At 39.2% G+C, this 12,461-nt stretch overlaps 1 protein-coding gene across 1 annotated transcript; it reads right to left on the reverse strand.

Annotated features, from left to right (window-relative positions):
* Positions 1-518: 518 nt before the first annotated feature.
* LOC148727522 (uncharacterized) lies at positions 519-10,494 on the reverse strand. The gene is made up of 6 exons (XM_088726745.1): positions 9,538-10,494; positions 6,623-6,964; positions 5,960-6,109; positions 5,003-5,128; positions 2,478-2,606; positions 519-2,271 (listed from the first exon to the last, which is right to left on the reverse strand). Exons 1-6 carry the CDS (start codon positions 9,638-9,640, stop codon positions 1,907-1,909), a joined length of 1,215 nt encoding a protein of 404 aa, XP_088582871.1. The 5' UTR covers positions 9,641-10,494; the 3' UTR covers positions 519-1,906.
* Positions 10,495-12,461: the final 1,967 nt, after the last annotated feature.

The raw sequence follows: 12,461 nt of genomic DNA on the forward strand, positions 1-12,461 counted from the left end.
CGTGTACGTGTAATGCACGTGACCTTTTAAACAGGTTGCATTGTTCTGACACTAATGTTGGAAGCACTGGTCTGCAACTATTTCAAAAGATATAGCACATGACCTAGCACGCTTCCGTCTTATTCCTGTAAATGCTTGTCGGGTATAATTACGAAAATGGGGTATTGAAGCAAGAAAGCTGTCATTTGTTTCGGCTGACTAAATATACCATTTCAAATGATATAAAACGATATAGCAGGCGCCTTAGGAATTGACAGTCTTCCATATAGTTCTTATGATGTAACTAAGAGAATTTGGTATTGGATCAACCAATTATCCCCTAATTTATATTTTTCTTTATTCTTATCACTTACTTGCCTTCTTGAAATCGTACAGATATTGTAATGAGAAATTCTGTATTGGTCATTTATAGGAGTTCAATGGTTGAGAGGCATTGCTGTGGACGTAAAAAATGTTCACGAGGGGAAGAAAATAAACACAACCTAAAAAGCGCAAGGTAATCTTTGTTTGACAGAGTGTGCATTTTTTTGACATTTATTTAAACCCACTCACGTTATCAACTTTACTAACAGCACTTGTACCAGCTACAATATCAACGCTCTAACTTTACTTGCAAAACTAATATCACTCACGAAACTAATAATACTGAATGGCAACTATTCTTGCTTACAATGACTGTATTTTCATGGTCCTTTGTAATCTTTTGGGTATAGAGTCACTTTCTACCTGAATGTCGAAAATAAGCTAGGATCGATTTGGATTTGCTTTACTTCGCTCTTTGATAGGTCTAGATTACTCACCACACTTTCCCAACAAATCATTAGGCCATTTTATAGTTGTGTGCTTAGTTACTAAGCCCCTGATTTGGAGAGAGGCTGAAGGTAACCTTGTTGTGATAGATGGTATGATAAAGAAGTAATTTACATTTAAAAAGAACAATAACATTTGACAACAAGGTCACCCTTAGCCTCACTCCTGTTTAAAGGCTTGGTGACCAAGCACCCAACTGTAAAATGGACTATTGCAAACCTCACACCAATCGCGCCTTGGCTACTTGCGTTTTCCCGCGCCTCAGGCAGTTTACTCGTTTTTATTCTACCTTCTCATTGGCTCCTTGTGATATTTGCCTTGTTCTGATTGGCTGTTGTGATAACTTTGGTATTGATTTTACGACACTGAATTGAAGAGCGCTCTGCACTTTAATTACAGTATACTATATTATTTACATCTTGCAGATTGATGACATATTTGCCGTAACATTAGGAGCAAACCATCACCCACAAGTCACCAGTTAAATTCTCTGGCAACGTCAAAAGCATCACATGATACGTACAAGACTAACTTTACCGAACTAAGAGGGAAAATGTTTGACGTAATGAATGTAAAAAATGAGTAAAAAAATGAATATGTAAATATAAACCAATAAATCAGAAAAAAAAAAAAGAGAAACAGCAACACAGACAACAAAAAAACACAAAACTTTCATTATCATATAAGAAAAGTTAACCTAATTAGTTCTAAAGAAAAAAATGATATTTTTCGAGTTTTACTAAGAAATCAATCTTAAAGATAGACACCGCTGAACTTTTTCGTTGCGCACGAGGACATATGATTCTGGGCCGATTTGTTCTCTGTGCGACTAACACCAACTCAGTTGAAAAAAATAAAAAACGAGAACGCTTATGGTATTTAACCAAGTAATAGTGTTCGCACGATTATGGGTCAAGTGTCATAAAATATTTTTGAATTAATTACAAAGGCAAACCATAGCAAGGTTATAGACACAAGTACAAGTATTCATCAGAGAGGGAGTCCCAACTTCCAAATAGCCCCAAGACAACCCAGTCTAATCGTGAACGTCGGATGCCTTCGTTCCGCAAGTCACCTAGAATGCTAAAGTTATTTATCAAGTGCCACAGAAACGAGCGCAGTTTGTGACATGGTTTACAGCGCTTAAGCGGTAAACATAGTAAGAACTACAGTTTCTAACTTGGATAGTCTTCGATTTTACTTTACAGTTGTCGACTGAGCGGAAATAAACCGTTCTGGACACTCTGCCATCAGCTTTTGTAGGATGACCACCACTCAGCCAGCCTGGTCTCTGGCCGCCACATCTTTTGAAGGTGACACACGAAGTGGGCATTTTTGTACCTGCGAATCCATTAAAACGGTACCACTTCTCATCCAGCTCATCGTCACATATGTACGGTGTACTTGACTTATAAGATTTGTTCCTTCGAGCGGAAGTTAAAGTCTTGTAGTCACTACATTCTGGGTATAAAAAGAAAAGACGAACAGCTTAGAATGAAAAGAGATTGCGAAATTTGCTCGTCACCCTTATACCAACGAGGTCACTAATTTCCTTGCACTCATACCCAGAAATTGTCATACAGATTTTCATGATAGAGGGAACAACGATCCTTACAGCTATTCATTAGTGATGCTGAACACTTGCACATTTTAACATTCGTACCCACCTTCAGGCTCGCAATTCAGTCCGTTCCCAATGTATTCTGAATTGCATGTACACTTATACGAGCCTGCAGTATTCTGACAAGTGGCGTCTTGATGGCAACGATGAGATCCTTCTGCACATTCGTTGATATCTAAGTAAGGAACAGAGATAAGTCTTAAGTATTACGGAAACTCACATGATTAGGGATAGGGGTGAAAAGGCTTCGACAGTAAAAAAAACTACTTCTTACAAATGGGAAAAGCAGCAGATCCACAAGGTCTGTTAGCCCATCGACATTAGGCAAACTTTAGAGAGGAAATTAAGCCTACCACTAGCTGACCAATGACAAGTCTGCTACAGTAAAGAACGTTTACCATCTACACAGCTTGGACCTATCACCAAACCAGTGGTTCTGTGGCTGAGTAAGTAGTAGCGCCCACTTAATGTCTAGGAGAAAGGGGTTCAAATTCCTTATAAAACTGAATTTTTACAGACCTCTTTTCTGTAGTCGAAAATCGCCAATCGGCCACTAGTGGCCAAAATCGCCAATCGGCTACTATTGGCCAAAATCGCAAATCGACCACTAGTGGCCAAAATCGCAAATCGGCCACCGTTGGCCGAAATCGCAATTCGGCCATTAGTGGCCAAAATCGCAAATTAATCCGCCACTGGTGGCCCAAATCGCCAAACGGCAGTTAGTGGCCAAAATCGCAGGTCGGCCACTAGTGGCCAAAATGATAAATCAGCTACTAGTGGCTAAAGTCGCTAATCGCCCACTAGAGGCCAGAATCGCACATCGGCCACTAGTGGCCAAAATTGCAAATCGGTCGTCACTAGTGGCCAAAATCGCAAATCGGCCACTAGTGGCCAGAATCGCTAGTCGGGCACTAGTGTCCAAAGTCACAAATCGGTTACGAGTGGCCAATATTGCAAATCTGTTACTAGTGGCCAATATTGCAAATCTGTTACTAGTGGCCAATATTGCAAATCTGTTACTAGTGGCCAATAATGAAAATCTGTTACTAGTGGCCAATATCGCAAATCTGTAACTAGTGGCCAATATTGCAAATCTGTTACTAGTGGCCAATATTGCAAATCTGTTACTAGTGGCCAATATTGCAAATCGGTTACTAGTGGCCAATATTGCAAATCGGCCACCAATATCCAGAATCGTAATTCGGCCACCAGTGGCCAAAATCGGAAGTCAGCCACTAGTGGTTAAAATCTCAAATCGGCAAATCGGCCACTAGTGGACAAAATCGCCAATCGGCCACAAGTGGTTAAAATGGCAAATCGGCCACTAATGGCCAGAATTGTAAATGGACCACTAGGCAAAATTGCAATTCGGCCACTAGCAGCCAAAATCGCAAATTTGCCACTAGTGATTAAAATCTCAAATCGACCACCAATGGCCAAAATTGGAAATCGGCCAGTAGTGGACAAAATTACAGATCGGCCACTAGTGGCCAAAATCGCACATTGGCCACTTGTGGCCAAAATCGCAAATCACTTACCTGTGGCAAAAATCGCTAAACGGCCACCGTGGCCAAAATCGCAAATTGGCCACTAGTGGCCCAAATCGGCAAACAGCCACTAGTGGCCAAAATCGCAATTCGGCCATGTTACGTGCACGAATGACCAACAAATGTCCGCTAACAAAGCATATATGAAAGTAGGCTCCCGAGTACGATATATGGCACGCAACAAAAATGTAACAACAAGCAGTTACCCATTTTAACTATTATTTAATTAGTTTTACATTGTCTAATTTACTTAGGTTAAAGATTAAGTTAAGCAGTTCATAAAGCAGGCTTACAATCCTTCATGCCGTGTAAGTGTTCGTCGTCTTGATCAACTTCCAATTCCAACATCCGCCGACTGAAGACCACAGCGCTTGGCTTTCTTGATTTATCGCATTCTTTCCTTGTACACAAACTCTTCCGGAGGACTCCATAGTAAACTCTGTATTCTCTATCTTCTTCCTCTCTCGACTATCGTCTTTTTCATCTCTTTCTTCTCTCCGGATATCGCAAGGTCAGAAGGTCATAGCCTTGTCACATCATAGCTTCCAAAAGTTCAGTCAGCAAGCCACGAGGGTATGCCCTCGGGCAAATCTCCTTTGTACTTCTCACAAGCCAGCTTTTATACATTTACTTTACTTATCTAGAATGTTCTATTACTATCTATGGCGTATTACAAGTTGTACTATTTTTGGAAACTGCTGAGTCACATGAAAGAAGTTTCTGGAATATTACAGATTATAGATAATTCTCGAAAAGTCTGGGATTGCGTGACAGATTCAGAAAAAATAATTTGATACTCGTAACAGCCACCAGTGGCCAAAATCATAATTTGGGCACTAATGACCAAAATCGCAAATTGGTCATTAGTGGCCAAAATCCTTATTGGGCCACTAGTGGCCAAAACTGCGAAATGGCCATTGGTTACCAAATTGTAAATTCGCAGTTCTCTGCTGAGCTTTTCCTTTTCCAGAATTAGACCAAATTATTGTCGTAATTAGTTCATATTGATGATGGTTTTCCTCACCACTGCATATGTTTTTCCCGTCTCCTTGAAATCCTGGTTTGCAGCTACAGATGTAGGAGCCTTTACTGTTTTGGCATTTAGCATTGCTATGGCAATCATGAGTCCCTTGTATGCATTTATCGATCTCTAGAAAGTCACACAACAGAGAAAAAACGCAAGTGATATGCACTAAAAACCTTCTTGAGATTTAACAATAAGATTCTACCTTCTTCACAGTAGGGTAACAGTCCATCCTGATGAAGCGCATGCACATGTGTGATTCACATGCCCGTTTACACACGCTCCATTGCTCTGGCACTGCTGCTTGATGCAATAGTCACACTAGTGGCCAGAATTGCACATCGGCCACTAGTGGCCAAAATTGCAAATCGGTCACGAGTAGCCAGAATCGCAATTTAGCCACCATTGGCAAAATTTACAAAACGACCACCAGCGGCCAAAATCGCAATTTGGCCACTAATGGCCAAGATCGCAAATCGGCCACTAGTGCGGCCAAAATCCCCACCCAGGGGAAGGACATCCATCACACAGTAATCTGGTGTGTGGGAATTTAATGTCTCCTACCCCTCCTGCAGGAGACGGGACCTCCATTTATTCGTCCCTATCCGGGAAGACTAAAAATATCTAACCATTTCTTGATGTTGTAGAAAGGTAGAAAAATTCTTCTCAACTATTTTAAGACCTTGAGCGTTGGTCCGGCCGGGGCTCGAACCCTCAACCTCCCGCACAACAGTCCAGCGCTCTATCCATTGAGCTAACTGGGACGCGGTCATCATATGTAATTCACATGCCCGTTTAAACACACTGCACTGTTCTGACACTGATGCTTGATGCAATAGTCAACAACTAAACCAAAGAAAAAAACAACAAATAATCAACATTTTAGAAGATTCCAGGTATTCTCTGTCAATATTCGCCACCTACATGTGAGAGAAAAAAGAGCTGATATATTCCTACCCTCTGTTTTCATGTCACAGCGAGCTAACATGGAGTCTCCAGATCTGGTGGAATCCAACCAGTAATTACCGCTGACCGCTTGTCCACCCTCACTTGCTTTGATCTCTTTACACGAATCACCCGGCAGCTCAGGAATGGAACCTAGAGGAACTGAATTTGAACGAAATAGAAACATTTGGAAAAGCTGTTTTTGGGATGGTGTTCCGTGGGAAGACAAGAAAACGAAAGAGCGTCGAGGCAATCATTGTCTTTGTGGTTGAAACCTTTCAAAAGTTTGTGTTTGCGCAGCCCTGCGTAGGGAAAAGAATGCGCGAGTCCTCATTTTTCGTCTTTTTCGTTCACAATGCTTCGTTTCTTGGTCCTTTACCAGAACACTGAACAATTACAGCTTTTCATGTTTCTTTTCTAACGCAAAATTTAGGTCCTGATTTTTTTTTTTTTTTTTTTTTATGAAATGAATTTGTGTCCATCCGGTTTTAAACAGAGTAACTTTCGATCGCGATCGTACTTTTCATAGCTCTTTCACTTTTAGCTACTTCAAAGGACGGCTGCAAGTATCATAGATATCACTTAATTACCAGGTTTAGCGTAATCCAGTCCAGATGTTTCTGAGATCACAAACTCGTTTCTCATAAATAATTTTCGTTTCACTAGAGTTCCTACCTCTTGTAGAACTTTTCATGTAGTATCGTTCCAAGTCTTTAACAAAATCCTCCGGCCTGGCCTCCTTAGTTCTGTTGCTTAACTCACATATTCCTTTCACCATGACGTTATAACTTTGGCATCTGACATCAGCGAGACAGGCTTCTCTGCATTCTAGTGTACCTGGTTTGATTTTCAACGTCTTAAAGGTGTGGCCTTTAAGCATCATTTGATAGATTGAGTAAAGATCCGTTCCACACTGTTGGCTGGTAAGATGTCGGGGCACGAGAGACAACATCAGCAGCACTGTAATGTGGCTTTTGATTTGTTGCCGAGCCATTTGTTGTAGATGCGATTTCTGATCTTAAAAAGAAGAAATAAACTGTCTAAAAGTATTATCATTTTTCACTCCAACATTCTGTTAGCGTAACTTCTTAAGAACGGGCATGTACTGAAAGGGTAGAGGGTGTTTTCTAATTAATTTTCCTGTTAAAAATCGTGCAAATTGAAGTTTGCAAGCACCACATTGATTGTTAAATCACGGGCGGCCCAAGCGTGCTGTCGGTGTGTGATTTTGGGACTAAAAGGTCATTAACAGAAGTACCTAACATATTAAGATCGAATTTTAAGCGTAAGCGCGGGCCATTGAAAAAAATAGAGAAAAATTATAAGGGATAATAAAAGCGATGAATATAACGTGTGAAGTACAAATTCCGCAAAAGTCGATCGATCTCCCTGAAATTTCCACCTGCGAGAGCGCTTTGCTAATATCTACCGGTACCCATTCGAGCGGTAAAAATTTCCAAATTCCTCTGCATCGATCCGAGAGACACTCCGTTTTACCAACCATTCTGGCTAAATCGCTTTGTGGTGACGCGTAATCCATTTGGCTTTACTTCGTTCTTATCAACCGAGCGGGAGGTCTGTATGGGAGAATCTTGACCGAGGTCGCCAGTACAGACCTCACTGCGTTCGGTCTGTACCAGCGACCGAGGTCAAGATTCTCCCATACAGACCGACCTAGCTCGGTTAATAAGATGTTTATTATATGACTGTTTCTTATATGCCAATTTTTTATATTCTTTGTACCTTTTATTTCTAGACCGGTCTAGATGCCTGTCTAGATGGGAAAATCTAGACCGCTTTCAATATTAATTTCAGCCAATCAAATTCGGGAATTCGGTAGTTCCCAGTCCTTGTGAGACACTGCCATATAATGATACGGGATACCAATATCGAAACGCCTCTGACCAATCCGTTTGGGGAGTCGTGTGCGTAATTCGACCGCATGCGCTTCGATATTTGAATCCCGTTGTAAGACCAAACGGATTACGCGTCACTACAAAGCGATTTAGTCAGAATGGTTGGTATGACGAAGCAAGTTTTTCTTTTCTTTTTTTTTTATAGTCTTTCCTGTTTGTAACGGCCCGCGCTTAGGCTTAAAATTCGATCTTAATATGTTAGATATTCCCGTTAATGACCTTCAAACCCAAGATCACAAAAAGTACGCTTGGGCCGCCTGTGGTTAAAATGATCTTGGCGTTATTTTCCAATCTTCCATGATAAGTATGTCGAAGATAGTTAGTTTTAATTAAGGTCTTACAACAGCTCAATTCCTTTGTTTGGGTTAGCCATGTTTGTCATGAGTCTTAATAAGGATAACGTCTTGACTTACATTAAATCATGCATGAGCCCTACTATAGCTTGTAGAATCACAGGATGAGGACAAGGCGACTGAGCAATCAGACTAAAGAAATTAAACTTTAGAAAATGAAGAGTAGAGTAGACATCTATATTTATACAGGATAGCCCCTTCAGTGTAGTAAACACTGGTATCAACGGGGGTCCTGTTACCCACCCATCCCCCCCCCCAGGGGAGGACATCCATCACACAGTAATCTCGTGCGTGGGAAATTAACGTCTCCCGCCCCAAACCCTGCAGGAGACGGGACCTCCATTTATTCGTCCCTATCCGAGAAGACTAGAATATCTAATCATTTCTTGATATAGAAAGGTAGCATATTCTTCTCAATTATTTTAAGACCTTGAGTGTTGGTCCGGCCGGGGCTCGAACCCTCGACCTCCCGCACAACAGTCCAGCGCTCTATCCATTGAGCTAACTGGGAGGCGAATTTTGTTTCTTGTTGTTGTTGTTGTTTTTTTCTGGTAGTAAATTGAGCAACTTAGATGTGAGGATTTTGAAAACACAGAGGATTGAGGATGAGCTGAGAAGTTTGACCCAGATTCCGAAATCCATAGTTGTTTTATTTTGTTTTCAGTTTGTGTTTCGCTAAGATGAGGATGAATCGTTTTCATTAAAATTGTTGACAAAAAGTTACTGTTTCTTCGATAATGAACATGCAAATAAAAATATAATGAAGAAGAAAGGCTCGAACATTGACTCTTTATTAGGCTAAGCGATGACATTCATATTCCCTTGTTTATAGATCAATTTTACATCATCAAAAGGCAAACATCTACATCATTTTCCAGTAAAATCATCCTAAGAAAAGAACATTTAAAGAAACTGATTTTTCATTCGAATGATTACATTTAACTGAAATCATCACCGAGGGAAGGATTCGCGTTTCCTTCTCTCTTATGGGTGAGGTTTATAATTTGCGTGTTACCCAAACAATTTAGTTTAACTTGAAAAATGAGTCATAAAATCTTTTCGAATAACATACGCTTCAGACAAAACGAAGGGAAAAAACTCTTGCAATCGAATGGGCAATCTGTCTTTAACTGAGGTCTTGTGGTCCAAATTAAAACTTGCAAGTAGGACGAACTAAGGAAACCGTACGTTGACTACAGCTCCTTAATTACAGCTTAAGAACATATATATCTTATATAAATATATATATATATTTGCATTTTAGAAGACAACTTTTTATGTCCCAAAATCACGTTTTGGAATGCATTGTTATACAACCTACCTAATGCAGATAAAAAGTTGTTCCAAAGGCCCTTTTCCGGTGGGTTTTTCCTTCTTACCGCAACGGTAATCAAACTAAACTGAAGTTCATATAAAAAATTCATTGACCTTTAAGTAATTACCGATTCCAATCTTTCTGAATAGCTCATTGCCCCCTGAGGACTTCCATATGCCCTGGGGGGACGTGTTCGTGAGCGCAGTAACTCTTGACTGAGGTATTAAATTTCCTCGTATGTCCTTATAGACCGAAAAAACAAAGTCGATCTATATGTCCTCGTTTTCCTCTAACAAATCTTCCTGGATAACTATTATAAAGTGCAGATATTCTCGTAAATCAAGCTTGGCTTAGCTTTTCTTCTCTAAAAGTGAATGATAACAATATAGAGTTTCATTTATCATAAGTACCTAGACTGGGCGGCATATTTATGGCAAATTAATCATAAGCTGATCTAAATTGCAAAACTTCAGAGTCTAAGTACATTTTATAGAAAACTGTCGACTTCTGACACAATGAAACCATCGTTGCCCATAAGATGCAAAGAAAAATACAAATTTGTGTCCTTCATCCATAAAGCAAAAAAGAGTGACGAATATTTTCCCTTTAGTCTTTAACTTATCCCATCCTTTTTTTTTTTCACCCTCTTTGAATTCGTTAAACTTTTGGTACATTATGTTTTATTTACCTTTTTTACATAAAGAATTGGTCCATGCTTAACATGTGTATATCGAGTTCACGGTGATGCACGCGGGAAGTTTGGAGAGTACTAGAGAAGTGTAAGAGTCGCTCAAGGCGCAGCTGAGAGTAACTCCAGCTTCTTGATTGCCCTCCAAACTTTCCAAGTGTATCCATAAGTCGATAAAGACACTGCTAAAGTATGAACCAATTCTTTTATAACATAGCATGCTGACACAGGTTCTGCTAACACATGCACACGTCATGTTATGGATATAAGACCGTGTGTACGTAAGGGTTTTTACCATAATAGCTCGTTAAGTATTAGTTAGGGATAATATGATTTGTTCCTCTAGCTCAAACATTCTGCAACTCTAACAAAAAAAACGAACTACGAAAACTGCTTGTTTTTTCTTCAAAGCTTTGTGCAGTTTGCCGGTGCAAATTAAGTTTCTCATCTTTAGTGAATAGTCCGCGCGCCTAAAGTTACTTTCATGCATAGGTATATTTATGCGTTTGTGGCCTCCTCCATCGCATAAACGACATTTAACTTATCCTTACAAAGAATTACCTTTGTTTACAGTTTTGCAATGGGATATATAACTCCCTTTTCTTCTTCCCTTGATAGATTAAATTTTAACTGGTGCGTAAAACAAACCTTTAAAGAGTAAAAGAAAAAGAACGATAATGGTTGTTTTTCTGCAAAGCGGCTTTGTGCAGTTTGCAGGTGCAAATTAAGTTTCTCATCTTTGATTAATAGTCCGCGCGCCTAAAGTTGCTCTCATCCATAGACAAATTTATGCATTTTGGCCCCCTCCAACGCACAAATTAAACGACATTTAACTTATCCTTGCAAAGGATTACCTTTGTGTACAGTTTTGCAATGGGCTATACAACTCCCTTTTCTTCTTCCCTCAATAATTTCAATTTTAATTGGTGCGTGAAACAAACCTTTTAAGAGTTAAGGAAAAAAATGATAATGGCTTTTATTTTCTTTAAAGCTTTGTGCAGTTTGCAGGTGCAAATTTAGTTTCTCATCGTTAATGAATAGTCCGCACACCTAAAGCTACTTTCATGCATTGACATATTTATGCGTTTGTGTCCTACTCATCGCATAAACGACATTTAACTTATCCTTGCAAATGTTTACTTTTGTGTATAGTTTTGCAATCGGATATATAACCCCCGCCTTTTCTTCTTGCCTTAATACATTAAATTTTTAATTGGTGCGCATAACAAACCTTTTAAGAGTAAAGGAAAAAATGATGATGGTTGTTTTTTCTTTAAAGCTTTGTGCAGTTTGCAGGTGCAAATTAAGTTTCTCATCTTTAATGCCGGAATAGTCCACGTGTCTAAGGTTACTTTCATGCATAGACATATTTATGCGTTTGCCGCCTCCTTCATCGCACAAACGACATTCAACTTATTCTTGCAAATGATAACCTTTGTGTATAGTTCAGTTTGCAATAGGATATATAACCCCTTTTTCTTCTTGCCTTGATACATCAAATTTTAATTGGTGCGTGAAACAAATCTTTTAAGAGTAAAAGAAAAAAAATGATAATCACTAGAATATATTCAAAAATGAATATCAATTAACACCATTACTTCACTTACAGCCGGAACAGCCATGGAGCGCTCCCAGAAATGGGAGATTTTCGTGCGTGTAACTATGTAAATGCATGAATACAACGATACAATAGTTGAAAGAACAGATTTCAGCTCTATGCACTCAGCTTCTTAAATACGTGAACGATAAGAGTTTTTAGTACATTTATCTCATTCAAGAATGTATTTTTTGCTACATATCATTATTTTAGATTTATATGAAACTTACAACGCTTACATATATATTTTATATCCTGGTTCACATTGCCTTGGCTGTGCCCGCAATGATATTGATATATACTTTGAATTATTTTACCAATAAAGTTTACCAGACTAATAATAAAAATACAGAGTGAGTAGCTTTGCAAAACAGCTTCATTAGCAGTAAGGGGAAAAAGTCCAAACAAACCGTCTCCCTGCAGAAAGTTTTTTCTAGTTGGTTAATAAATTATCCCCTGTGGACTTCCATGTTTCTTGAAGCGACAAGGTTGTGAGTATCTATCTTGACTCCTGTCACAATGAAATAAAAATAATATATAATAATATAGATCGATTTAAATGCTCTAATGAGCTTTACACAGACTGTCGGCGGCAGTTTACAATTAATAAAGGAGAAATTTTTACAGATGCCTCCTTCCCCCTTC

Source organism: Stylophora pistillata, chromosome 7 (genome assembly GCF_964205215.1).
Source record: "Stylophora pistillata chromosome 7, jaStyPist1.2, whole genome shotgun sequence".
Taxonomy (NCBI): domain Eukaryota; kingdom Metazoa; phylum Cnidaria; class Anthozoa; order Scleractinia; family Pocilloporidae; genus Stylophora; species Stylophora pistillata.

Excerpts from the sequence above, each read along its gene's own strand:
- LOC148727522 (XM_088726745.1), bottom strand. The coding sequence starts at position 9,640 with ATGAATTTTTTATATGAACTTCAGTTTAGTTTGATTACCGTTGCGGTA. Across the intron at positions 6,965-9,537 it reads CAACTTTTTATCTGCATTAG|ATCAGAAATCGCATCTACAA; the intron begins GTAGGTTGTATA and ends CTTCTTTTTAAG. Across the intron at positions 2,607-5,002 it reads CGGGAAAAACATATGCAGTG|ATATCAACGAATGTGCAGAA; the intron begins GTGAGGAAAACC and ends TTCCTTACTTAG.